The sequence below is a fragment of the Dipteris shenzhenensis genome, chromosome 13 (genome assembly GCF_047967505.1).
Source record: "Dipteris shenzhenensis isolate YYH24624 ecotype China chromosome 13, Dip_SZ_1.0, whole genome shotgun sequence".
Classification (NCBI taxonomy): Eukaryota; Viridiplantae; Streptophyta; class Polypodiopsida; order Gleicheniales; family Dipteridaceae; genus Dipteris; species Dipteris shenzhenensis.
In genome coordinates, this window is record NC_141608.1 from 19,023,030 (window position 1) to 19,050,685 (window position 27,656).

At 43.6% G+C, this 27,656-nt stretch overlaps 1 protein-coding gene across 3 annotated transcripts in view; it reads right to left on the reverse strand.

The window, feature by feature from the left end:
• The window catches only part of LOC147895123 (ARM repeat superfamily protein), a 218,268-nt gene extending 199,299 nt beyond the window's left edge, over positions 1 to 18,969 (reverse strand). Inside the window, exons 1-2 of one of the 3 annotated variants that reach the window (XM_087383592.1) lie at positions 18,659 to 18,969; positions 18,096 to 18,553 (exon numbers count right to left, since the gene is read on the reverse strand). In XM_087383592.1, coding sequence (XP_087239718.1) covers positions 18,096 to 18,308 — 213 coding nt within the window. In that variant the 5' untranslated portion in view covers positions 18,309 to 18,553; positions 18,659 to 18,969. Of the gene's footprint in view, positions 1 to 18,095 lie in introns of all 3 variants that reach the window. The other 2 variants (XM_087383593.1, XM_087383594.1) reach the window with 2 other exon arrangements.
• Positions 18,970 to 27,656: the final 8,687 nt, after the last annotated feature.

Genomic DNA, 27,656 nt, shown 5'->3' on the forward strand with positions numbered 1-27,656 from the left:
CTCGCGTGTATGACTTGGTGGACCTCAGCAAGTGGGAGAAATGATGCATCAATGTTGTATTAGAAGGGGGTAATCTATCCATGTGGCATCCGAGTCTCTCAAACCATCGGCCTATGTGTGAATACTAGCATCTCTGGTCACCCTCAGCTACTAGGGTCATAGAAGAGGATAATGCTAGCCATGGTAGTATACGTCGTCCTGAAGTATAGTCACCATATCATCAAGCAGGTGCACATACATCAAGTTGCAATGGAGATGATCCAAACTCAGCCTAGATGATCTAGTGGGGAACCAACGGCTTACTACGTATCATCCGTGATAGCATGAGAACCTAGAGACGCTCTACCCGAGCTCACTCTGCATCCAAGAGATCCGGCGGTCCCCAACAAGGGCTATTGTGCATGCCGGCTGGTCAGACCGAGGAGTCGAAAAGGAGGGCCTTGGTCCAAAAGTCCTGAAAGTGTGAGTGGAAGCACTACCTCTCCAACCTCGCTAATGAGGCATATCCTTTGCTCAAATGGGCCTGCATCGCCGGTCTCATCGTAAAGCTAGGGCCAGAAAGAGAACCCCTACGTAGGTGTATCATGAGACAATCTCAACCGGGTGATCCATCAAAAGTGAGCTACTCTCCATGCATAGCTGCTCGAGATGTATTGAAGACCATAACCTTGGTTTTACCAAGATTGACCTTTAAATCATGTGACTCACAAAAAGACTATAATGCATCTAGGTGTCTCTTTAGAGGCCCTCTGCAGAGGAGAATAATAGCACAACATCATCTGCGTACAACAAGATCTAAATCAACGTACCAGTGAGAAAGAAAGAAAAAGAAAGAAAGAAAGTTTATTGAAGTCTTCGGAAGACCGATGGGTCTATGAGACTGTGAAAATCCTGATACAACAACCTGTGGTAGTGGAGCTACTAAACGAGCGTCCATACCAATGCAAAATGCAAAAATGCAGAATGGCAGTACTAAGTCCAAAGTACAACATAGTCATGTCGATGGTCGACTATATATGAATCTCAGCATCGTCACCAATATCATCATCATCAGCAGCAGCAGCAAGATATCAGGATGGATGAGATAGTGGAGGCTGAAGTCGGCAATAGAGTACTGTCGGCCACTCAAAGGTGCGGTCCTGGCACATCTCCTGGTCGTAGCTCTACGTCTGACCAGGGCTACTGTGACCCCCGTCGGTCGGGCTCCAACTCTAAACAATGAGGGGATGTTCACAAGTGTGATTTGTGTGTCAACCCTCTGTCTGAGCTGTCGGGTCAAAGACTCCGGGTCACGATCATGTCGAGGCCTCGTCTCGTGGGGGTCCATGTGATCTAGCTGAAAGAACTCCGTGATAGAGCTCTGACAAGGATTAGCCGAGGAAGAAGTCTGCTCCTATCTCCGTGCTCGGAGTAACCTCTCACGGTGTCTAAGTGCCTCATGAATGAAACCTGCCAAACACCGCTGGTCTGGGTAGGAGAGGAAACAAGCCAAAATCCCATAACTATCCCTGAAGAGGCAGTGGAAACGCCCTCAGATCTCATAGTACACAGGACACCTGAAGATGAAGTGCTCCTCTGTCTCAACCTCATGCATGTCACACAGTGTGCATATGCGTCTCTCCCTGGGTAGTCGCTCTACTCTGCCACTCTTGATGCGAAGTCTGTGTGAAGAGACCCGGAACGCCCAAGAGAGATCCTCAGCGAGTGGGGTAGGTGAATCTGTGTGTACCCTGGTGGGTCAATGAAATCCTCCGCTGTGATGTGTAAGAAGTGATCTCTGTAGAAGCTAAGCTTCACTGGGAGTTCACTCGGTCCCAACCAAGTCCAAAATGTGTGTAGCTATAGTAGATCCTCACGGATAACTTGGTTGACCTCGTGTGATAAAAGGGGAGAAAACGGAGCATCCATGCTGTACTAGAAGGGGGGTAGTCTATCCATGTGGAGCCCCAATCGCTCAAACCACCTCTCTGTACGTGCATACCATCCCCTCTGGTCTCCTCCTGCTGCAAGTGCTATAGAAGAGGATAGAGCTATCCATGGTAGCCTGCTACGCCCCGAGGTATAATCCCCATATTCCCTAACTCGGTACAGATACGTGATGACCTGAAATGCAGCATCTAGTTGTAAAGGGGGTGACCCAAACTCAGCCTGAATGATTTGGTGAGCAAAGAATGACTTACCACGAATCATCCGTGATAACATGAGAACCTGTAGCCACTCTGTATCCGACAAGTCTAGCCTCCAACAAGGGCTGCCATACATCCCTGCTAGGCGAACCAAGGAGTCAAAACGCAACCCCTTGGTGTGTGGATCCTGAAAGCGCAAGCGGAAGCACTACCTCTCTAGTCTGGACAATGAAGCATACCCTCTACTCAAGCGTGCTTGCATCGCGGGTCTCATAGTGAAACTGGGTCCGGAGAAGATAACCCCAAGATAAGTGTATGATGAAACTATCTCAACAGATAACCCTGCAAATGTCAACTCCTCCTGACGCATGATTGTATTGAAGATCATGACCTTGGTTTTACCCAAGTTGACCTTCAAATCATTAGACTCACAAAAGGACTGTAGTGCGTCTAGGTGTCTCTAAAGCCCCTCTGCTGAGGAAGACAAGAGAGCCACGTCGTCTGCATAGAGCAAAATCTAGATCAGCGTGCCCGAAAGAGAGCAACCTACAACCCCCTGTGTCTGCATCACTGTCTCAAGCTCATCAATGTAGAGGCCAAACAAGGTAGGCGACAAATGACACCCTTGTTTGACCCCGATGTTGCTCGTGATCTCGTCTGTCCACCCGGATCCTGCCCGAACTCTACCTGAAACTCTCTCGTAAAGTGGCACGACAGCACAAATGATCTCCTGGTCATAACCCAAGTCCTATAGGTGCCATATGAGGCGGGCTCTCGGAACCGTGTCAAATGTCTTGCGGAAATCCACAAAGCAACAATAAACCCTCTGCTTCCGTGACCTCGATTCCTCGATGATACATCTAAGCGTGAGAATGCGGTCCATGGTTCCATGATCACGCCGGAATCCAGCCTGTCTTGCTGGTCTAAGTTCTCGACACTCTGCAAGTCTGCTAATCTCAGAGTCAAGTACTGATGCATAAATCTTGGACATGACATGTCCAATCATAATGGTCCTGTAGTTCTCCGGACTCATGGGATCCCCTGCCTTGTGAATGGGTGATGGAAAAGAGAGAGAGCAAGAAGCAAGAGAGTGTGAGCTGAACGTAAGTGCAATAGAATGAGATAAAGAAAGTACAAAGGGCGTTAAAGTTTTGTCTAAGTGACAAACCTTATCCTTCACTAACCGTAGTTAGTGAACTAATTGTGGTTAGGAGGAAAAACCTCTAAATGAGGAAAAAGTGTCCCTAACCCACTTATTGTCAATACATTGGTCACTGATGGGATATCTCAAGGTGTATGCCCCAGGCACACCTTGGTTTCTATGTGTGTGTGCTAGAGGCACAGTTATGTGCCCATAAGCACTGTTAGGTGGTGGTAGATGCCACATAGGATGATTGAGAGATTCTAGGAGCTGATTGAGGAGATGATTGAGGAGATGATTGTGGAGCTTGGTGGCTCATGTAAGAGGTGCCTACATATGGACCTCACCTTTCTTCATTCCATAAGCAAGCAAGCAATCTCATTTCGTGTTCAGCTTCATGCTTTCCTTTCAGTTCTTCAACATGGTATCAGAGCACTATGATCCTCCTTGAGCCCATTTGTGCCATGTCGTCTTCTTCTTCTTCTTCACCTTCCTCTCCATTTTGCCCCTTTCTGCCCAACCACTTGGAGGGCTGAGTTCTCTACCTACAAGCAACCATTCCCAGAGTCCTTCTGGCTAGAGAGACCCTTCATATGGGTGAACTTCCTGTTAGAATTATTGTTATAATTTAGCAGTGACCAATGTAATGTAATAAGTAGGTTAGGGGCACTTTTCCCTCACTTAGAGGTTTTTCCCCCTAACCACAGTTAGTTCACTAACTACGGTTAGTGAAGGATAAGGTTTTGTCACTAAGACAAAACCTATCACTCTATTCAGTTGTAACACACTCATCTAATTGCAACTATCGTTTTCAGCTCTCTCTCTCTCTCTCTCCTGCTCCTGCTCTCACACTTTGCTCTCTCCCTATTTCTCACATTTGGTATCAGAGCAGTGTTCCTTCCCGGACGTGCTCAGCTCCTTGCCCAAGCTCCTCCTGCATCGTCGCCGTACAGCCCCAGCCTGTGCAGCTTCCGTACCATGTCGCATCAGTCCGTACAGCCAGTCTAGGATGTTCCATACGTCTGTACCAAGCTACCCATACAGCACGCCATACAGCCGCACAGCACGCCGTACAGCTCGTCGTCAGACTATACAGTTCGCCGTACAGTTCATGTACATTCCGTACAGTTCGTCGTCGCCATACCGTACAGCGGCTGTACTGTCAACCGTACAGCTTGTCGCCAGTGGTACAACTCCCATACCTTCCGTACAAACAGCCGTACAGCTCCCGTACCGTCCGTACAAACTGCGAGTCAGCTCGCCGTACAGATCCGTACATCCGTACAACTGTATGGATTTCGACCGTACACTTGCCAGCTGCGCAGTTCACGTCTTATGTCCGTACACATCTCCCTGCAGCAGTCCATACAACTAGTACGGGACTGCTTCGTTTGCAGCAGTTGTGCTGGAGAAGACTCTCTGTGCAGGTTACTTTCTTTGCAGGTACATTTTGCAGGGAGCCATTGTTTGGCAGAGTAGATTTTTTGGCAGATTTGAACATATTCTTTGAATTGGGCATTTTGCAAAATTTGGGGCTCTTCGTGGATTTGCCCCAATTTCAACTCAATTTCACCTCAACGTTTGGGGCTTTTGAAATTACACTGCAATTTTGCAGTGAAATTTGGGGCTTTTGCAGGCAGAGAGCAAGTTGTGCAACATTTGGGGCTTGCAGACCATTTGCCCCTTTCTGGTTGCAATTTCAAGCCACAAATTGGGGCTTTTGTGTTGGGAGAGCAATTTTGCAGGTTTCAGTTCACACTGCCTTTCTGTGAGTGTTTTGAAGCACTTTTGGCAGGTTTTGGGAGAGATTGGATGCTCTGGCAGATTTCTTACAGAGACATTACAGAGATTTGAGTTGCATTTTTAGCCAGTGTTTGGCTGTATTTTTTGGGATTTGTGCACTCCATTCCCAGCAAGGGAATTCAGATTTGCCAGTGGTTCAAGACAGCCTTTTCAAAAGGCTAAGGGTGATGCAGGTAAGCCCAAGAAGAAGGGAATATGTCATTACTGCAAAAAGCCAGGTCACTACATTGGAGAATGCAAGAAAAGGCTTGCAAAAGAAAAGAAAAACAGCTCCGATATGGCTGTCTCAGAGTCAACTCCTCATGCATCTGACAATGAGCAAGCTACAGCCAACTTTGTGGAGCACGACTATGTCTTCTCGTCTTGCATTTCAAACTCTCAGTTGGCTGCTCAGGATAGTACAGCCACTTGTAATGATGACACTTATGCTTTTCTAACATGCAGTTATGATTCTTCCAAGGATGCATCAGCTTTCAGTGTCAATAAGACACAAAATACATGGTATTTTGGCAGCGGTGCCTCAAAGCATATCACTTCCAAGAAGTGTCTCTTCACATCTCTGCATCCACCACCCGTTGGTAAAAAGGTCACATGTGCCAACAACTCCTCCTATTCAGTTCGTGGTACAGGAGAAGTTGAACTTACAGCCATTGATGGCTCAATATTCAAAATTTCTGATGTCTTGTATGTGCCTGGTATCACAAAAAATCTACTTTCAGTGTCCACTCTTAACAGAGCTGGATTTCAGGTCATTTTTGAAGATGACAAGTGTGCAGTCCATGACAGAGAGCATGACTATGCCTTGAGATTGTCTGGCACTTTGTTACGTGGTCTTTTTCAGCTTGACATGTATGAGAAAAGACCAGCACATGCTCTTGCAGTTTCCACTCCTACTGTTGCTATGCAGAATGCGGAGTTATGGCATGCCAGATATGGACACATGCATTATGGCAGCTTGATGACGCTTCAAAAACATGCCATGGTTGATGCATTGCCTCCTCTTGAAACACCTCCTCCACATGCCTGTGAAGGGTGCTTTCTTGGTAAAATGCACAGATCTCCTTTTAAGAAGGATGGATCAATAAAAGCTGTTCAAAAATTACAGCTTATATATAGTGATGTCTGAAGGTCTCATGTGTGCCAATTATGTTTTGAATCGGGCACCCACAAAAGCTTTGAAGACCAAGACTCCCTTTGAAGTTTGGCAAGGGAGAAAGCCTTCTGTGGATCATTTCCGTATCTTTGGATGCCTTGCATATGCTCATGTGCCCGTTGAGTTTCGGCATAAGTTGTCTGATAAGGCAATCAAATCCATTTTTGTTGGAGAGCAAGGGCTACCGTCTCTACAATCCTGTCACACGCAAGATTATTGTCAGTAGAGATGTTATATTTTCAGAAAATTAGGCTCACACTCAAGCTGAATTTGATTTGCCTTCTTCTTCCGATGATGTCTTTGAGGGGTTACTACCCATTGCCTTGGGTTCCCCTGCTGATATATCTGATGCAAATCAGAATTTTCAGATACCTCCACATGCTCCGATTCAGCCACAGGATGTTTTACCACCTCCACAAGCAGTGGAAGAGGTTGTTCAGCAAGAAATTGCAGATATACATGCAGCAAAAACAGTCCCAAATTGGCTGTTACAAACTCTCAGGGAGAGTAAAATTGATGCTCCATTACCTAGCAGAACTTGAAGTGCAATAAGGCATGGGGGAGGTGCTCTTTCGGTTGAATCAGCTTATACAGGTACTCTTCTTGATCAGGAGGACCCTGAGACATTTAAAGAGGCACAGGATAATGTGCATTGGATGAATGCCATGCACGAAGAGTTGCAGTCCATTCAGAAAAATCAAACATGGGAAGTTGTCGATTTGCCACCAGGTAAACATGCCATAGGTACATGGTGGGTTTTCAAAGTTAAAAGAAAGCCAGATGACACCATTGATCGGTACAAGGCAAGGCTGGTTGCAAAAGGATATGCTCAGAAAAAGGGCATAGACTATGAGGAGACTTTTGCTCCTACATCCAGAATGACAACCATCCGGTCAGTTATAGCAATGGCTGCAAATTTTCAATGGAATGTTCATCAGTTGGACATAAAAACAGCAGCCTTCCTTAATGGAGACTTGTTGGAAGAGGTTTATGTCAAACAACCTCCAGGCTTTGAAATTTTAGGAAATGCACTTCAAGTATGCATGCTGAATAAAGCTTTGTATGGGCTGAAACAAGCCCCACGTACATGGTATGCAAAAATTCATGCCTTTCTGACCAACAAGGGGCTGCACAACAGTCCAACTGAAAGCACCCTCTACATCAAGAAGGATGGGGGGGATATTTTAGTCATCATTCTTTATGTAGATGACTTACTGCTCACAGGGTCAAATGAAGATAATATTGCAGATTTTAAAGCTGAATTGCAGACCACTTTTGACATGTCAGATTTGGGGCTGCTACACTTTTATTTGGGGATCCAGTTCACTCAAGACAAAAGTGGCATCGGTATGTCTCAATCCAAGTATGTGCAAAAACTCTTGGACAGATTCAACATGCAGGATTGTAAGCCCATAGCTACTCCTATGGAGCCGGGGCTGAAGCTTACAATGCATGAAGCAGGTGAATCATTTGATGTCACACTCTACAGTCAGGCTGTTGGATGCCTCATTTATCTCTGCAATACATGACCTGATATTCAATTTGCAGTTTCTCAAGTGAGCAGATATATGCACAGCCCAAAGACTATGCATTGGCAGGCCGTAAAATGCATCTTCCGTTATTTGCAAGGTACCAATCTTTTGGCTTGATGTTTCCCAAGGGGGGTGACTTGCAGATGCATGCCTACAGTGACTCAGATTGGGCTGGAGACTATGACACTAGGCAATCCACAAGTGGCAATTGTTTCTTTTTTGGCAAAGCTTGTATTTCTTGGTTGAGCAAGAAACAATCTACAGTGGCTACCTCTTCATGTGAAGCTGAGTACAAGGCAGCTTTCACAGCGACAGTTGAATGTGTTTGGCTGCGTCGTTTATTTGCTGATCTTCATCTTTCATTGGAGGGTCCTTCTCCAATTCTCACTGATAATCAGAGTGCTATTGCAGTGGCAAAGAATCCTGTGTTTCATGCTCGCACGAAGCACATTGAGGTTCACTATCACTACGTCAGAGAGAAGTTGCATGCAGGAGAGATCAGTATGATCTATGTGTCAACACATGACAATGTTGCAGACATTTTCACCAAAGCACTTCCACGTGAAAAGTTTGAGGCATTTCGCAGTGCCCTGAACTTATCTCCTTTTGGTGATTGATCATTTCCTTGTCCATGACATTGGCACTACAGGGGGGTGTTAGAATTATTGTTATAATTTAGCAGTGACCAATGTAATGTAATAAGTAGGTTAGGGGCACTTTTCCCTCACTTAGAGGTTTTCCCCCCTAACCACAGTTAGTTCACTAACTACGGTTAGTGAAGGATAAGGTTTTGTCACTAAGACAAAACCTATCACTCTATTCAGTTGTAACACACTCATCTAATTGCAACTATCGTTTTCAGCTCTCTCTCTCTCCTGCTCCTGCTCCTGCTCTCACACTTTGCTCTCTCCCTATTTCTCACACTTCCACGTCAGAGGAATTAGATAATGGTGCCCACGAAACCGCGCAACAATAGTCTTCTTCCTGACACCATTTCTTGCGATGCGACTTGTTGGAGCAGCCATTCCAAAATTTCTCTGAGCCAAGCTTGCACAACAATATGAGCTAGCTCCTGTCCAGATTTGAAGGGAAATGGTCCACCAGGCAGGGAGAAACAGCCGAAAAACCAGTCGACTTTCAAGCTGCTGGCCATGGCGACGTGACGCGGCATTTCGCCTCTCTTCCTCAGTGGCTCTTCTCTGGTATACCAGCTTTGTTTCTACCTAGAAAGCGCTCTTTTCTTTGCTTTGAAGAGTGAGATACAAGCCCTCCAAGTTCAGGCCTCTGTTTTGGACAGTTTTGACAATGTTGTGAGTTTGATGATACATTAGATGCTACTTTAGCATTTCTGATGTTTAAAGTGTTGAATAGCGTCAGTACAACTGTGGCTACAACTTTCCTTTAAGTTGCTATACCTGGATTTGCTTGGAATACTTTCATTTAGCCACCTCTATGAAGCATGCAAGTTGAAGCATCATTTCCATTATGATTTGTAGTATGGAATTTGGTTACAAGTCTTTGCTACACTAAATGCTTGTACTTTGAAGCTCTTCAACTCTTTCTAGCCCTGTAAGAGAGTAGACACTACCCATTTTGGGTTAGACCCTCTCATGGCTACCTTCTTAAATATGGATAAGTTCAATGGTAAAGGCTTTCACACATGGCAGATGAAAGTTAAGTTTGCATTGATGAGGGAAAACCTCTGGGGGCTTGTCAAACCTGCTTCAACTTCTTCTTCAACAACCTCTAATGCTGGAGAATCCTCAGCTCCTACACGCCCGGCACGAGATCCTGCTAGAGAGGAGAAAGACTATGGCATTATTGCTCTTGGCTTAGGAGATGACTATATTCATCACATTTCTGATTTGGAGTCTCCTTCTGAAGCTTGGCAGAAGCTTGATATTATTTTTGGTGCTAGCTCTCACATCTCAAAATTGTCACTTAAGATTGCTTTCTTTGAATTGAAGATGGCTAGTGGCACTCCCTTGGCTGCCCATGTCAATCACATGCGGAGTCTCATGACTCAACTTGCTTCTATCAACTCTCCAATCACTACAGATGATGCAATGGCAATATTGCTCAAAAGTATGCCTGAAGATTATAATCATGTTGTTACCAAAATCTTCCTAATCCTACTCTTGAAGGTCTTATTACTGCTCTTCAAGAAGAAGAAAGGCACATGGAACTCCGGAGAGGCAATGACATAGCTTATGCCATAAAAACTCAAAAGGGCAAGTTTTCACCTTGCAAACATTGTGGGAAGACTAATCACCTCTCAAAAGATTGCTTCAAGATCAATCCTTGCAAACATTGTGGCAAAAACAATCACCATGAAAAGTATTGTAAAGCCAAAAAGGAAGCAACTACAAAGCCAGAAACTGCCAATTTACTTTCAGTTGATGTGCCTCCACAAGATGAGGCCTCCTATGAAGATTATGCTTTTTGAACCATCTCCATATATGCTCCAGATCTCTCTTTTTATGTTGAGTCAAGGTACTCTGCCTGGATAGTCCTCCAAAATGAATGGAATAAACTATTGTGTGTTTTGTAAACACCTCTGGTCACCATATGATGTAGGCCATGTGTATGTGTTTTGCTCCATGGTACCTCCTGCAGACATTGTGTGCATGTACATGCAGGGGAGATAGCCATTGGAAGGTCTTATGTATCCCTTTTGTTTACTTCACACCCTTGGGAACCCTTGCTAGCATGAGATCCTAGCCATAGATTTATCCTTGACCACCATGAGATGGCATGAGAAACTATGAGACTAGATGTATCCTTGACATAGCCTGAGGCATTCCCTTGAGGGGGGGTATGATGGGATATCTCAAGGTGTATGCCCCAGGCATACCTTGGTTTCTATGTGTGTGTGCTAGAGGCATAGTTATGTATCGATAAGCACTGTTAGGTGGTGGTAGGTGCCACATAGGATGATTAAGAGATTCTAGGAGCTGATTGAGGAGATAATTGAGGAGATGATTGTGAAGCTTGGTGGCTCGTGTAAGAGGTGCCTACATATGGACCTGACCTTTCTTCATTCCATAAGCAAGCAAGCATTCTCATTTCGTGTTCAGCTTCATGCTTTCCTTTCAATTCTTCAACAGTCACTGCCTAGAATATATCAATAATTATAACACCCCCCTGCATTGCCAATGTCATGTACAAGGAAATTACAATCACCAAAAGGAGATAAGTTCAGGGCACTGCCAAATGCCTCAAACTTCTCACGTGGAAGTGCTTTGGTAAAGATGTCTGCAACATTGTCATGTGTTGACACATAGATCATACTGATCTCACCTGCATGCAACTTCTCTCTGACATAGTGATAGTGAACCTCAATGTGCTTCGTGCAAGCATGGAACACAAGATTCTTTGCCACTGCTATAGCACTCTCACTACTATCAGTGAGAATCGGAGAAGGACCCTCCAATGAAAGATGAAGATTAGCAAGCAAACAACGCAACCAAACACATTCAACTGTCGCTGTGAAAGCTGCCCTGTACTCAACTTCACATGAGGAAGTAGCCACAGTAGATTGCTTCTTGCTCAGCCAAGAAATGCAAGCTTTGCCCAAAAAGAAACAATTACCACTTGTGGACTGCCTAGTGTCATAGTCTCCAGCCCAATCTGAATCACTATAAGCATGCATCTGCAAGTCACCCCCCCTGGGAAACATCAAGCCATAAGACTTTGTGCCTTGCAAGTAACAGAAGATGCATTTTACAACCTGCCAATGTGTTGTCTTTGGGCTGTGCATATACCTGCTCACCTGAGATACTGCAAGCTGAATATCGGGCTGTGTATTGCACAAATATATGAGGCATCCAACCGCCTGACTATAGAGTGTGACATCTACAGATTCTCCTGCATCATACATTGTAAGCCTCAGCCCTGGCTCCATGGGAGTAGCTATAGGCGTGCAATCTTGCATCCTGAATCTATCCAAGAGTTTTTGAACATACTTGGATTGAGACATAATGATACCACGTCTCTCTTGAATGAATTTTATCCCCAAATAATAATGTAACATGCCCAAATCTGACATGTCAAAAGTGGCTCTCAATTCAGCCTTGAAATCTGCAATTTTATCACCATTTGGCCCTGTGAGCAATAGGTCATCTACATAAAGAATGATGACCGAGATTTCCCCCCCATTCTTCTTGATGTAGAGGGTACTTTCAGTTGGACTATTGCTGAAACCCTTGCTGGACAGAAAGGCATCTATCTTTGCATACCAAGCACAAGGAGCCTGTTTCAGCCCATATAAAGCTTTATTCAGCTTAAATACCTTACATGCATCATCTGATACCGCAAAGCCTGGAGGTGGTTTAACATACACCTCTTCCAAAAGTCTGCATTTAAAAATGCTGTTTTAATGTCCAACTGATGGACTTTCCAATCCAATTGTGCAGCCATGCCAATAACAGTTCTAATGGTTGTCACCCTGGATGTAGGATCAAATGTCTCCTCATAATCAATGCCCTTTTGCTGAGCATATCCTTTGGCAACCAGCCTGGCTTTGTACCTGTCAATGGACCCATTGGGGTTCCGTTTGACCTTGAAAACCCATTTTCTCCCGATGGCATGCTTACCTGGTGGCAAATCAACAACAGCCCAAGTCTAATTTTTCTCTATGGACTGCAACTCATTGTGCATGGCTTGCATCCAGTGCACATTATCCTTTGCTTCTTCAAAAGAGTTAGGCTCCTCTTCATCAAGAAGAGTCCCTACATAAGCTGTCTCAACTGAAAGATCCCCCACTGCATGCCTTACTGCACTACAAGTCCTGCCAGGCAATGGAGCCTCAAGCCTACTCTCCCTGAGAGTCTGAAGCAACCAACTCGGGACTATTTTGGCTCCGTGTATCTCTTCAATCTCTTGCCTGACAACATCATCCACACCCTGAGGTGGTACTAAATCAACCAGGGGCTCAATCGGAACATGTGGATCTGGAGGAGGTTGCTGTAAATTCTGAGTTTCAACGGGGGAAACAAATGCGATAGGAAGCATCCCCTCAAACACATCATCTGAAGAAGCTGGAATCTGAAATTCAGCATGTGTATGTGCTGAATTTTCAGAGAATATAACATCTCTACTAACAAAAATCTTCCATATAGCAGGATTGTATAGACGATACCCTCTACTTTGTGAACTATATCCCACAAAAATGCATTTGAATGCCTTATCTGACAACTTGTGTCTAAACTCCACAGGCACCTGGGCATATGCAACACAACCAAAAACTCTTTAATGGTCTACTAAAGGCTTTCTCCCATGCCATGCCTCATAGAGAGTGATTGTCTTCAAAGCCTTTGTAGGAGCCCGATTCAAAATATAGTTGCCACACATGAGGCCTTCAAGCCAAAACCTGTGAGGCAACTTCTTACTTGTGAGCATGCATCTATCCATCTCCATGGCAGTGCGATTCTCCCACTCAGCTTTGCCATTCTGTTGAGGTGTAAGCCTCACTATAAGCTGATGCCTGATGCCTTTCTCCTTCAAAAATGTCTCAAATTCATGAGACATATACTCTCCCCCTCGATCTGTGCGAAGTCTCTGCACCTTGAGTCCTGTCTCATTCTCAACCATAGCCACAAAGTGTTTGAAATGCATAAACACTTCTGCTTCTGCCTTGAGACCATAGACCCAAGTGTAGTTGGTGAAGTCATCTATGAATGTAACAAAATAGAGAGAACCCCCAAAAGCAGGTGTCCTCATGGGACCGCAGACATCACTGTGAATAAGCTGTAATTTCCGTGTAGCTTTCACTGCACCATCCTTCTTCTATGCATCTTGCCAAGGATGCAACCTTCACATGCATGGGGAGGAGGCAACTCCAAAGGACGCAATGCATCAACCATATCATGCCTCTGAAGTGTCATTAAACTGCCATAGCTCATGTGCCCATACCTGGCATGCCATATATCCACATTCTGCATCACAGCAGTGGGAGTGCTAACTAATAATGCAAGATCGGATCTTTTTTCATATAGATCAAGCTGTAAAAGATCCCGATACAAAGTGCCAGACAACATCAAAGCATAGTCATTCTCTTTGTCTCTAACTGCGCACTTGTCATCATCAAAAACAACCTGAAATCCTCCTCTATTGAGTGAGGACACTGAAAGCAAATTCTTATTTATCCATGGCACATAGAGAACATCTAAAAATCTGAAATCTGTGCCATCAGTGGATGTAAAAATAATGTCTCCCACTCCACACACTAAATAAGAAGAATTATTCGCACAAGTCACCTTCTTTTTTGTGGGTGGAGGATGCAGAGATACAAACAGAGTCTTCTTGGAAGTGATGTGCTTTGAAGCACCACTATCAAAATACAAGTATGAAGTATCTCATCGACACTAAGAGAGCACACATGCTTTCAAGGATCATAACTGCAAGTCAAGAAAGCATATGGGTCATCATCATTCGTGGTTGTAGCATCTGAATTACCCGCTGAAAAATCTAAAGTGCAAGATAGAAAGGCATAGTGCTCTTCCGCAAAGTTGGCTGCAACATCTCGCCCATCATGAGAATGTGGAGCTGATGCATCTGACACAGCCATACTGGAATCCCTTTTCTTCTCTTTGGCTATGCGCTTCTTGCATTCTCCAATATAATGATCTGGCTTCTTGCAATAATGACAAATGCCCTTCTTTTTCTGCTTATTTGTATCACCCTTTGCCTTATAAGAGGGCTGTCCTGAATCAGCTTTATGCTGATTTGTGGGTTGATTGGCATGTGGCTTTTGCTGCCCTTTACCCTTGGGCTTGAACTTGGAAAGCATGGCATGCTCGCCAGCCCAGGTTGCCATATTTCTACATGTCTGCTCCTCCTGCAACAGAAGTCCTACCAACTCGTGAAAAGAGAGAGGATTGCTGCCCCCCCTCAATGACAAATTCAGCGAGGTGTGGAAACCAAGATAGGACTCAAGAAGAGAGTTCAGAGTGGTGGTGATCATCTCTGAATCTGGAATGACTTCATCAATATTCAGCAACTGTTCCCTTAAGTCCTAAAGCTTTGTGAGGTGAGAATTCATGGAATCTCCCTCATCCATATGCATATGGGAAAGCTCTCTCTTCAGAAAGGAAACTCTCGCATCATTTCTTGCTGCAAACATACTCTCTAGTATCTCCCAAGCTGCCATAGATGTCTTGCATGACCAAATATGAGGTATAATGAACCTCTTGACAGAAAGAGAAATAACTGAAAGAGCTTGTGCATCTCTAGAGTCCCATCTTTTCTATTGTGCTGTGGGACCTCCTGAAGCGGCTGCTCCAACGACTTGTGCTGCATTTGTGTCTCTACCCCTGCCTCCAACTGTAGGAGTGACAGGTGTAGCCGCTGTATCTGGTCTTGCTTCATCTCCATTGACATAATCCCAAAGATGTCTGCCAACCAAGATATTGCAAACCATGAAACTCCACCAGGAGTAGTTGGTGCCATCCAACTTATCCTCCTATGTGATTAAACCCTAAGAAATAGATGACATAGCATCTAGAAAAGACCAAACTTATGCAAGATATACCATAGCGGATGGTATGCTAAAATGTTATGGCAAGGTAGTTGTACTAAGTCAAAATGATGTCAGGCAAAGGGTCATTTAATAGTGCCATGATAGCCCATGTGTAGAACATTTAGGTGTCCAGAAGACATATAATCTCGTGAAGCAATACTTCTTGGCCAAAGATGAAAAAGCTCTAGATGTTTGCTCGTGCTCTACGACACAACCAATGGGATGTGCTCCCAAACAATCTCTCTGGCGGGGCGAACACCAAGAGAGACTCCTCCTTTGCCTGGAACAAACCTCTATAGAACTCCGTAGTCAACTCGAGAATCTCTTGGGGATCCGAGTGTGTGTGATCATCCATGCCTCTCAGTCCCTGCTGATCTAGGTCCTGCACTCTAGAAGAACTACCTAATCATCCTATCCCCTTGCTGCACCCAACAGAATCAAGATGAGTGATAGGAGAACTCTGCCTTGCGCATCTCCGTATCCTAGAGATCCAGCCATGCCCACTCATACCTATCTGCAAGCCATTGCGACCTCGGATCCTGCATTCGATGGAGGTCAAGCCCCATCTCAGAGCCCGCTTCCATGCTTGGAGAAGCCGATATTGCCATAAAGCTTGGGATAGTAGCTCCTCGCTGCTCCTCTGATATTGCCTCTGCTGTCCACATGGCCCATCCTCCCTCTTGGCCGTCAGCCGACTGCCTCCAAATCTCTATCACCAACCTTGCACTTCATGCTCCTGTAACAGAGTCAGGAATGCAGATCCCCTTTTGGGGAAGCCCTGGCTGCTCTAGCTCCAAAATCACCAAGGAATGCTCTGACATCATGGTGCCTGTCAGTATACCAATGGCCCCGCTCCTATGCAATGCCTAACCCCCCACATAAAATCTATCTAGCCTCTCTAGAAGGCCATCATGCCGGTGCTGTCTAAAAGAAAAGCCGAGGCTGCCTGGAAGCCTGGAGAACTCCACGGGTCTCCGCCACAGATCGTGAAAATGAATTGCTCCCAATGCCCCTCTCTGCCGCTGGCATCTCTGCAAAGGAAGCCCCACTTGCTTGTCCTCCCCAAACTCTAGATTATTGAAGTCACCTCCAACAATCCAAGAGAGAACATCACGAAGGCTCTCCGTTAGCTGCCTCCAAAAAGTGGGCCGCCGCTGTTGTCTGCTCAAAGGGGCATAAATGTTCTGGAATCCCCAACGCTAATCCCCATCCACATTGCCCTACCTGTGATTCAAATCCAGCCGATGATTCAATTGATTCTATTTTGAAGCTAAAATCTAAGTGTCAGTATGAATACTTTCATGCTTCCTTGTTTCCTGGGCAATTAATGGATACTATCCATGAGAGATGTTGCATTTTTTAAATGTCCACTATTGGACCAGCATCGGGTGTTGATTTGGTGAGAAGGATGCAAGAAGGAGGAGATTTGCAACAATATTGGGTTTGCTTTGATCATGTGTTAGGGTGCGTGGGTGATCGACAATGGCAAATTGAACACACTCTCCCTGGTCAAAAACATAAACGCCCATCGCCTGAGAAACTGAGATGCAAACTCCTCCACTCCTACCTATTGCAGGAGACCACACCTCTGGTCCTCTCCCTAGCAAGAGATGATACCGTCGGCAGATATCTGTTGCTGGAAACATATGCTCCTGAATCAGAAGAAAATCCACTGATTTTCCAACCACAACCCTCTAAATCTCCTTGGGGAGAAACAGGTACTGCAATTGCTGACATGCACGGTCATGGAGCCCATGCACGTTCCAGCCCACAAGCATCCAGCTCATGGAGGAGGGGATTGAGAAAACAAGGCTCGCTTATGAGTAGAAGCCTGCACCACTCCATCTGATCTTTGAGACTTCGAGGGGGGGTTGGAAGGGGAATAATCCGCATCTGTGTGTCTCCGCACCGAAGGCATAACAGGTTCCACGCCTATCTTGAGAGCCCACTGCATCATGAAGGATACCTTGGCCCCCAGCTTGGCTGCGCACTGATATAAGGACCAATGCGTGACCTGTGAACAATGTATCTGTAGCCCGAGGCGGGATGACGCAAAACGACACTATGCCTTCCTTCATTATATCTTTGCTCAACAAAACCTGACATAATTTTATTTTCTGTCTCATCCATTGCTATTTCATCAACATTTGTAACAAACTCTTTGGTGAAATGACCAGATTAAATATCATCCCACGAGTCACTAAATGACTATTTTTTTAATCTTTCATGTCCCCTACACTAGGCCCAGAAACCAGTTAATACGCTTTCCACAAGTTGGGTTTCATCTGTTGATACATGATTGACCATCTTATCGTCTTCTCACAGTCCACCCTTTGCTTTGTCACATGCTTTCTTTGCTTATGTCCAAGCTTGCCAGAAATACTTAGTACATTGTTCGAGTCTAGATTTCCAGTACTCAAGCTTAAATACTTTTCAAATTCTAAGATTAGAGGAACACTCTGCCAGGCGATGTGATTAGGGGCAGTATCGTTGCTCTACTGAAGGAGACGTTGCAACCTAATTAATTGTGGATTAAAAGAATCATGACACAAATGTAAGTAGGAAGATCGTGACTCAAACATTCACACTTTCAACCATTGCACTCGCACTTGCAACTTGCGTAAGAATCAAGACACGAATGTAAGCAGGAAGACCGTGAGCTGAAACATTCACATTTTCAACCATTGCACTCGCACTTGCAACTTGCATGTATCCGACGAATTCATGAACTTTAGCGGACGAATGGCTTCCAGTGTTGATGCTACCGTGTTTAACTAGCATAAAAGTGTTTTGCACCACTGTCTCCATCAAAATAACTGACCTTTCTCTTCAGAATTTGAGCGGCGAAAAGTTCCACCTCAAAATCATGACGAAGATAAGTCGAGTCGGACGTGAGTATGCTGGTTGCCACCTCCCAGGCAGCGTCAGTGTGTTGAAATTGGACTAGCCACTGATTTGCAGCTACCCTGTTGGACGAATGCACGTCATGATTCAGCACTTGGACTGCCTGTGCCACTTGGATCTGCAGCTCCATCTCCCACCTCGACAGGATAGTTTAATTCTCATAACCTCATTCCAATTTGCTTCTGTATAATGCAGCAAACCAATTCTCATTGACCCACCCCAACAACAAGTTTTCTGATACCGTGTCCCGCATCATGCACGTCGTCTGTACTCCATTGTAAATGTAGGTAGGTGATGATCTCTTGCGATAATTCCTGCCTTTCTCACACAATGAAACTGGCTACTCATCAACACCTTGCTCCGTCGTACTTGTTGCTGGTTTGAAGTACAAAAAGAAATGGGATCAATACTTCATCACCGAGTTATGAAGCGTTGATTTTGGCAGCGCACCACCAGTTTCCCGGGATTCTCACAGCTTACCAAAGAAGGAAAGCCTAGATTCTATCACCACCCAGAACGGGAAAAGGGCAGTTTAGGAAACCCGTATTGCAATCCGAGCCCAAAAACAGACAGTAGTGTTTCTTGTTAGGCAGACGGCAATCCCTGCTTTTGCCAAGTCCCAGTTGTGAGAAAATTCATGGGCCAGAAGAAAGTGTTAGTCTCACCAAAACAACATATGTTCATTGATTTTGCAAAAGTGTCGGTAGCTCCAAGGAAAGCATTATAAAAGTTGAGAGCAATAAGACCCAACACACACACACACAAAACCAAAAAAACAAGTGAAAGAAATGAATGACTTTGTCATCCATAAGGCCTTCCCAAAAGGTTGGTGGAACCAAAAGCAGCAGCAAAAGACGGTAGTAGTAGAAAAGGAGGAGGAGGAAAGATTACGAGTGATGTGGCGTGGAGGTCGAGACTTTGAGGGAGCTTGAGCAAGAGAACGAGAGAGAGAGAGAGAGACATCTCGATGCACTACACTCTTTCTGTGAGTCGCATGATCTAAAGGTCAACCTTGGTAAAACCAAGGTTATGATCTTCAATATATCTCGGGTCGTGATGCATCGGGAGAGTTTTACCTTTGACAAGTCACGGTAGAGATTGTTTCGGCATATGCATACTTAGGGGTTATCTTTTCCAGACCCATTTTCACCATAAGACCGATGATGCAGGCTCGGCTGAGCAGAGGGTATGCCTTGTTAGCCAAGTTGGAGAGGCAGTGCTTCCATTCACATTTTCAAGACCCTCGGACCAAATGTCTTCTATTTGACTCCTTGGTTCGACCCCAGTAGGGATCTGTGGCAGCCCTTGTTGGGGGCTAGACCTATCAGTTACAGAATGGGCTCGTGTGGAGCGGCTACAAGTTCTTACGCTATCACGTATGATTCAGAGTAAGCCTCCATACCTCACCAGATCATTCAGGCTGAGTTTGGGTCTTCACCATTGCAGCTTGATGCAACTTTACAGGTCATTACCTACTTATATCGAGTCAAGGCATACCGAGATTGTACTACCTATCGTCCCGGTAGACTGCCGTGGCTAGCACTATCCTTCTCCATGGCGTTATCAGCAGCGGCAGGTAACCAGAGATGCTGGTATGCGCACACAATGAGATGGTTTGAGTGACTGGGATTACATATGGACAAACTTCCTCCTTTCCAATAGTACAACATTGATGCATCATTCTCCCCAATGTAGTATCACGAGGTCCACCAAGTCATCTGTGAATCTTCTACAGCTACACACATTTGGGACCTGGTTGGAACCAGTTAAGCTCCCTGCGAAGCTTAGCTTCTACAAAGATCATTGGCTACATATCTCGAATGAGGGGTTTATTGGCCCACCAGGGTATACATGGGTTCATTTTTTAGGATCTCCATTGAGCACCTTTAGGTCTCTTCACATAGGCTCCGCGCTAAGAGTGGCAGAGCAAAGGGTCTACCCAAGGAGGGGCGCTTCTTTACTCAGTGTAGCCTATAGGAAGTTGAGTCGGAGGAACATTTCATTTTCATATGCCCCATTTACTATGAGATCAGGGGGTGATTCTATTATCTATTCAATGATAGCTTCGGGGTGTTATCCCGATTTCTCTCTTATCTAGATTAGATATGCCTGGCCGCATTCATTCATGACACAGTTAGGCATTGTGAGCACCTACTCCGACCTCATAGACATGATGAGCAAACCCAGCTCGACTCATCTCAGAGCATGATCACTGAATTCTTTCAGTCGGATCACACGCATGCATGTTCCACATGTCTCACACATGATTGTGACCGAGAGCCAGTGACACAACAACTCAAACATAGGGTTGATGCACATATTATATCAGGGACATTCCCTCCATGTTCAAAGTGGGCGCCAAACCGACAAGTGCGATGAAAGATCGGCCTCGTCAACACAAAGTTGTGACTAGGAGAGAGTGTAGGACGGCACCCATTAGGGTTGCCAACACTCCATATCTAATTTCATGCTATCACTCCTTGACTATTGACGAGGGGAGGGGCCACATTATTCTATAGCACATTTCATTATGTCTTATCACGGTAGTAGAGGATGGTTTTGCTATAGATGATTACTATTATTGCTTGATGTGACTATGTACGATACAATTTTTTGTTTCTATTTTTGTTGTGGATGCTCAGTGAGTAGCTCCACCCTTCTAGCTAGATTTGTATCAGATTTTTTCACAATCTCACAAACCCATCGGTCTTCCGAAGACTTTAATAATCTCTCTCTCTTTCTCTCTCTCTCTCTCACACACACACACATACACTATCCCCGTCTTCCTATTGACCATACTAATTACTTATCTTCCCTTTTTAACCCTTTGTAAACCCTTTTATACTGCCTTTCCCCCTCTCTCCCTCTCTCCATATTTTTCCCCTCACTCTCTCTACATGCTTTTTTCCCCTCACTCTCTCTACACGATTTTTCCTTTTTTGCTAAGTTTCTTTATTTTTTCCTAAATATTATTCTAAATTTTCCTTAATCTCTACCTATTTTCTCACACACACACACACACTTCCTACTCCTTCCTCTCGTTTGTTTAAACCCTGGCTCCCTTGTATTCCCACCTTACCCCCCCCCCCCTCTTCCCCAAAATAACCCCCCTTAACTCTCCTAATTTAACTTCTTAAAACTTCATTTCCACTTCCTATACCTTTTTATTTCTAATTTCTTCTTAGTTTCCCTTCTTTAGATTTAATTTTTTATTTTTTTGCTTTCATTAAACTCGCCTCACTTTCCTTTTTTAATATTTTTTTCCTTATCCCTTATTTTCTTATTCTTTTTACTGTTCAATTTTATTTTCCTATTTTTAAATTATTTTTACCTTCCTAATAAGTTCCCTCTTTTCTAATTTTCCCATTTCCCCCTAATTTTTCCTATTGTTCCTAAATTTTAATATTTTTCTTCCTAAATTCCTAGCTTTTTTCTAAATATTTTCTTTTTTTCTTTAATTGTTTCTTATTCTAGCCTAATTTCTTTTTCAATTTGGTCCTAATCGGAACCCTCCCCCCCCCTTTTCCCCCTTTTATTTTTTCTTAAATTTTCTAGCCTTTCCTCATTCTTCATATCTCTCCCTAACTTACCCCACACTAACTAAACCCCTGACTTACCTCTATTCCTAACTTACTGCTAGCTTTTCCCCGTTCTTCATATCTCTCCCTAACTAAACCCCTAACTTACCTCTATTCCTCCTTTATTTCTCTTTTTTTTAAAATCGCCTTGAATTTCTTATTTATCACCTTTTCTCTTCTAAGTAATTCAACTTAGTTTAAACGTCCTAACCTATTCTAAACCCCCTCTAATTAAATGTCCCTAACTAAACTTATTTAATACAAAAACTTTCCACTAACTACTCCACACACCATGTGTTACAACCTCCCTACCCTCTAGCTCCTACTAACCCGCACGTTTTACGTTGATTGCTACTCGGCCCCCCCAATTCCTTGATATGTGCAAGCCCTTCCATCAATTTGGGCATCTGTCGCCCCAAATATCTCAGGCCTCGACCTCCTCTCCTACCCGACCCTCCCGACTACGCTCATCTCTCCCTATTTAAAACCCCCTCTACTAAGTGTCTCCCCTCACATACTCCAAGTTCCCCTGCTACCTAGTGCCCATTGCCCATAGCCTATGCTGTCATTTGCTACAGTCTTCCCCCTTGCTCCATTATCTTTGATCGCAGGCCACCTCTTCCAAACTTCGTGTTGCAACAGTTTTAACTTCTAACTCCGCCTTGCATTGCAACATCCCACTCGTGTACGCACAATTTAATATGAACCCGTGTTCTTCCCTCGATCACATATGCCATTGGATTGCCAGGATTCATTACATTCGCACGTTAGACGTCTTCCTTGCTTCTTTTTTTAGTGTACCATAGTACCTCCTACTTTATCTCCTCCCCCTTCTAAATCATTTCAGTCCTTCTTTCCACCTGATCTTCCTTATTGAAATACTAAGTCTTATTAAAAGTCTCTCTCCACCCTCTTACAAACACATTGCCCTCCCTAGTCTCTATTTATTTAAGACCCCTTTCTCTTCCTCCCCTCCCCTCTCTTTAAATTTATTTATATATTTATTTATTTCACACCATTTGTCCCCCCCCCCCACTACTCCTTTTTTTCTTTATTTGCCAAAATTTCCATTATTGGTTCTTATTTTCCTAATTATCCCTACTACACCTAATTTCCTCTCATTTACCCTGGCCTTCTTTTCCTCTTTTTATATATATTTATTTATTTATCCACTCCTTTCCCCCTTTTTATATATAATGAATAGGTATATATATAAATCCCCCCCGCCCTCCCTTTTTTTCTAAACTTACATATTTTTTCTCCCTCCTCTATTTACCTCTTTCTACCCCCCCCTTTTTTTTCTCTATTTAATCATCTTCCCTGCCCCTTCCCCATATACATATTTTCATCTACACTCTCTCCTATTTTCCCTCCTCCGTACAAAAAAAAAAAAAAGGAGTTCCAAACCTAACCACTCAACCTAACCTTTTACCTAATACACTATCAAATCCACACTTGAATATACCCATCTTTTACACTTAAGAATTTGTGTACATCGTGCTAGTTAAGTTTATGGCTAAGCTTCTAATTTATTGTGACCTCGATAACAAGGGAGGAGTGTTTATGACACCTGTCTTCCCAACTTAAGTCAACCTGGTTCTTATCATATTTTCTTGTTGGATGGTGGTAGGTATGCAGATTCTCCTCTTCAGTAAATGAGATGCTTGTCAGGAGTTCATCGGCTTTACTTTTTGCAAAAAAAAAAAAATTGCTTAAACATTATCGACATTCCTTGAATCTTACATACTCGTAAGTGGATCCTGGCCTCTACCTGACGAATTCGACACTTTTGTACCAACTTTTGTTTTATGAGAACACCCATATAAATAATTTTTTCTCCACCCTTATTTGAGCTTCGTGTGCCGTGTTGTTAAACGGTTTTTTATTTTAAACACACACACACAACAATTCTCATTTGATAGACCTTGATTACCTCAAAGGGTGATTGGACCAAAAGAGGTAGGGTGAATGTTTCGCATGTGCCTGCATTTCCTGTGAGAAATAAGTTGGTTTCTGAACTATTTTGGATACGTTTTTGTAGCATCAAATCTTCTTAGAGGAGGCATTATTGTGCTGTCAGCTGTCTCACTTTGTAGTTAAACTCTTGATTTGGCATGGTATTTTATGTTCTTTTCTTTGAAATTGTGACTTGCTTTTTCTTATGTGCTAGCTCCACTTCTATGATAGCAAGAGCGAACCCTTCATTAATTTGTGCTACTTCTAAATTGCTGAAAGATGAGGTCGATGTTAAGTTGTCTCTTATAGTCCAATGTCACGATGCAATAGGTTATTGAATTGTTATCTGTTTAGTTCTGTTGTTTCTTATTGCCCTTTGTATTTATAATTTCATGTTGGCGATTCATTAGTAAGCATATGTTCATTCCTAATGAATGGCAAATATAGCAAGAACAACTCTCAAAAATGGTTTATTCTGGTAAGCATAGATGTTGCATGTCATTATGAAGGTTCATATTCGATCCATCTTCTCTAGCTTGTTGCCTCGTTTAAGTAGCAAAGTTCAATCTTCTACAGTGCTTGTGTTAATGTATGTGAAGTTTCTTGTGCTACTTGTTAGTAGTAGAGATAAAGCTATGTACACTACTTATTGTGCACTGAAATGTTGTGTGTTGAGAATAGCATTTTTTACCTTTCATGTTTGCTCGCCTAATGGAGAATTGGTGCTCAAACGTGCTCTCATTGCTTGACTGAGTGCTTGTGAATTTGCTTTGTTGGCTTTTTTCATGTATGATGTGCAATTTGCTATTGTGCCATGTGAGTTAAAGACAAATTGGAAATCGATGTTTGCTCCCCATTGTTTCAACATCCTTGGGTTAAAATTATTTTTGTAGATATCTTTTGGTTGCCTTTGTAGTAGCAAGGTGAATATGGATTAGCTCTCGAAGTTACAAAAAACCAAACGGAGTGAGCTGTAATGCTCGTGCACGTAAAATTTGAATGTATTCTTCCTCTGTGAACCCAAGATTTTGCAAAGAATTGTTAAGGTTGATTGTCATAGTAGACCCATCTGCTAGGAGCAACTCAATCTTCCTTACGTTTGTAGCACATCCCCTAGTTGAGAGATGCCCCCAACCCATGGTTTGATTATGAGCATTGAGAGATGAGATCTCACCTCATATGCAAGTGGGCTTTGGGGCACCTTACAGTGCATGAGGTGTAGTTGATTTCACGTGCTTGACATGTCTTTAATAGGTGAACCTTCCTCTCACATAGGATGGATGAGGTGATCAGATCTTTCCAAGGAGGGGATCCCCACTATAGCATGGGAATTTCTCTTTGAAGGTAATTCACCCAACCCCTTCACACATTAGAATGTCTGGCAATACGTACTTAACCTCGCTCTATGGCATCCCTATTTAGGCAATACCTGATATGTCTTCCCTACCCACACCCACCACATTCATCTTGTTCATTGTACATAATTTGTGAGTTGCACTAATTGTAGGTTTCACAAGAGGAAAGCCTAGGACCTTGAGGACCCAGTATTTTGCACATGGACTGGAGGTCTTGATCTTATGTTCAATCATGTTGTATGTCATGGCTTCCCCCCTACTTGGAGTACCACCACCATTATGTTGAGACACAATGAAGGGGACCCCATGGACACGGGAAACTATCGCAACCTCATGATTGGTCACATATTGACCAAGATATATGGCTAGAGAGAGAGATCAGCTCCTACATAGAGGCACATGGGTAGTGGGCTTTGGGACACGCTAGTTTTTTGAGGCAGCATCCCACTCTTTACCACATCTTTAACCTATGTGCCATCATCAACAAGGTGAGATCGAGATCCCATAAAGTTTATGCTTACTTTGTAGACTTTTAGAAGGCCTTTGACACAATCCCATGAGCCCGCATGATTAGGACACTCCAAGAGATGCTAATCCTAGGAGACACGATCTAGGGGGTGATGAGCTTATATGAGTTAGTTAGAAACCCCCAAACACCTACCTGATTGGATTGAGAGCACGATCAGAGTGAAGCAAGGATGTCCCTTCTCACTGACGCTCTTTGTTGGGGTAAAGGCCAATGGCCCAGTCTATACCCCTTTGTACCATACATACATAATAAGAGCTTACCTTGATCTAGGTGTGCTAGCACCCACAATTTCGGTGTTCTTCCTTTCTTTGTTGCTCTCTGATAAGACCTCCTCTCCATCAACTGGGATCAAAGCTTGGTTGAGCGAAGCCAACAAGGAGACTGTAGCATTGCAGTGTTGATGTGCCAAGAGCCTGAACTTGTTGCGTGGAGTCTCCTACTGCCCCTAGGCTACCCCTGGGAGCTGTATTTTGACATATACTAGCTCGTTTTTACTGTTTCAGCCATATATATCAGGTTGCCTTGACTGTTCCAGCAATCTATTGCCTTGTTTGAGCGGGGGAAAAGGAATATTATCCATCTATGGTCAAAAACGACCTGCTGCTCTGCAATTCCAGCCACTGGAAGTTGCTTTTTTGGGGCCCGAAAGCAAAAACGTCTTTTGCTTGTGGCGGACTCTAGTTGATCAAAAGCGGCTGGTACATTCAGATTTCAATTGGGTTTATGCCTTCAAGTTGATGCATATCAAGCCAAAGGTTGGCTGAAAGTGATTGCTTACAATTGATGCATCTTGAGCCTTTGTTTAGCTAAGAAAGTGAGCATAAGTGAGTAGTGTTTTTTTGAAGTCTTGTTGTATCCCAGGAGGGGATTATTTTTGTGAGTGTAATACTCTTCCCACTAAGGGAATTTTTTAGACAACAATTTTCAGAATTGTTGGGCTATTTCATTGGATTTTAAATGCTTCAGGAAAAGTTGGTGATTGGCAGTTTGCAGTCTTGTGACAGCAATAAAAAGTGAGCAAGTGGCTGTATTCGGAAGTGAATATCAGAGAATCCATGAGGAATTGTCTTCTAAGTTGAACGAAGAAGTTTTAGGTTTTTGGACAATCTACAATCTTATTTGTGAAAGCATTTCAATTCGAGACTTAGAGAAAAGTTATGATGCCCGGTATGCCCATGATTTACAGTTTTGACAGTTTATGACAGCAGCTAGAAAAAGTGAGCAAGGGGCTGCATTCAACAGTGAATATCAAAAAATCCATAATGAATTTGGACTTGCAATAAACTAGAAGTTTGTAGATCTATTGGTTGTCTACAACTTTGGTGTTTACAGCAAAGGCAATCGAGTTACAGTTGGGAAGATATTAATAGCTCAAAACTGGCCAAAACTGTTGTAGACTGTTATTACAGCAGTAAAAGTTTGCAGGTGGTGGCTTCCAACAGCAAATATAAGGAACTCTGTAAGGATTTTGGACTTGCTGTAAACTGAGAAGTTGTAGATTTTCCTACAAGCTACATTTCTTCTGTTTACATTTTTTGCATTGGAGCTACTGTGCAAAAGCTATTGGCTAGTTTTGGGATACCCTGAGGTCACTTACAGCAGAACATGTATTTGTGATAGTGACTGTGTGGCTGTTGTCATTGCAGTTGATATTTTTTGGGCTTGAGTTTGGTACATTGGTGCAGTGTATCCTGGTTGTTTTGTCATCCATTGTGATGGCTTCGGCATCAAAGAATGCATTGTTTAACATTGAGAAGTTGGATGGCACAAACTTCTCCTATTGGAAGGAGCAAATCTACAATGTTCTGGTGCAGAAGAAGCAAGTAAAGCCTATAAAATGCAAAGGCATCAGGCTAGAGGATTGGGAAGATGATGAAAAGTGGAAGGAATTGGATAAGCTTGCACGCTCCACGATCATGCTCACACTTTCAAAATTGGTGTATTTCAATGTGAAAGATACTGCAGGTGGTGCCTATGGTGCATGGACAAAGTTGCATGATCTTTATGAGAAGCAGAGTGCCACTTGTCAAGTGTATTGGCTGAAGAAACTCATAGACCTT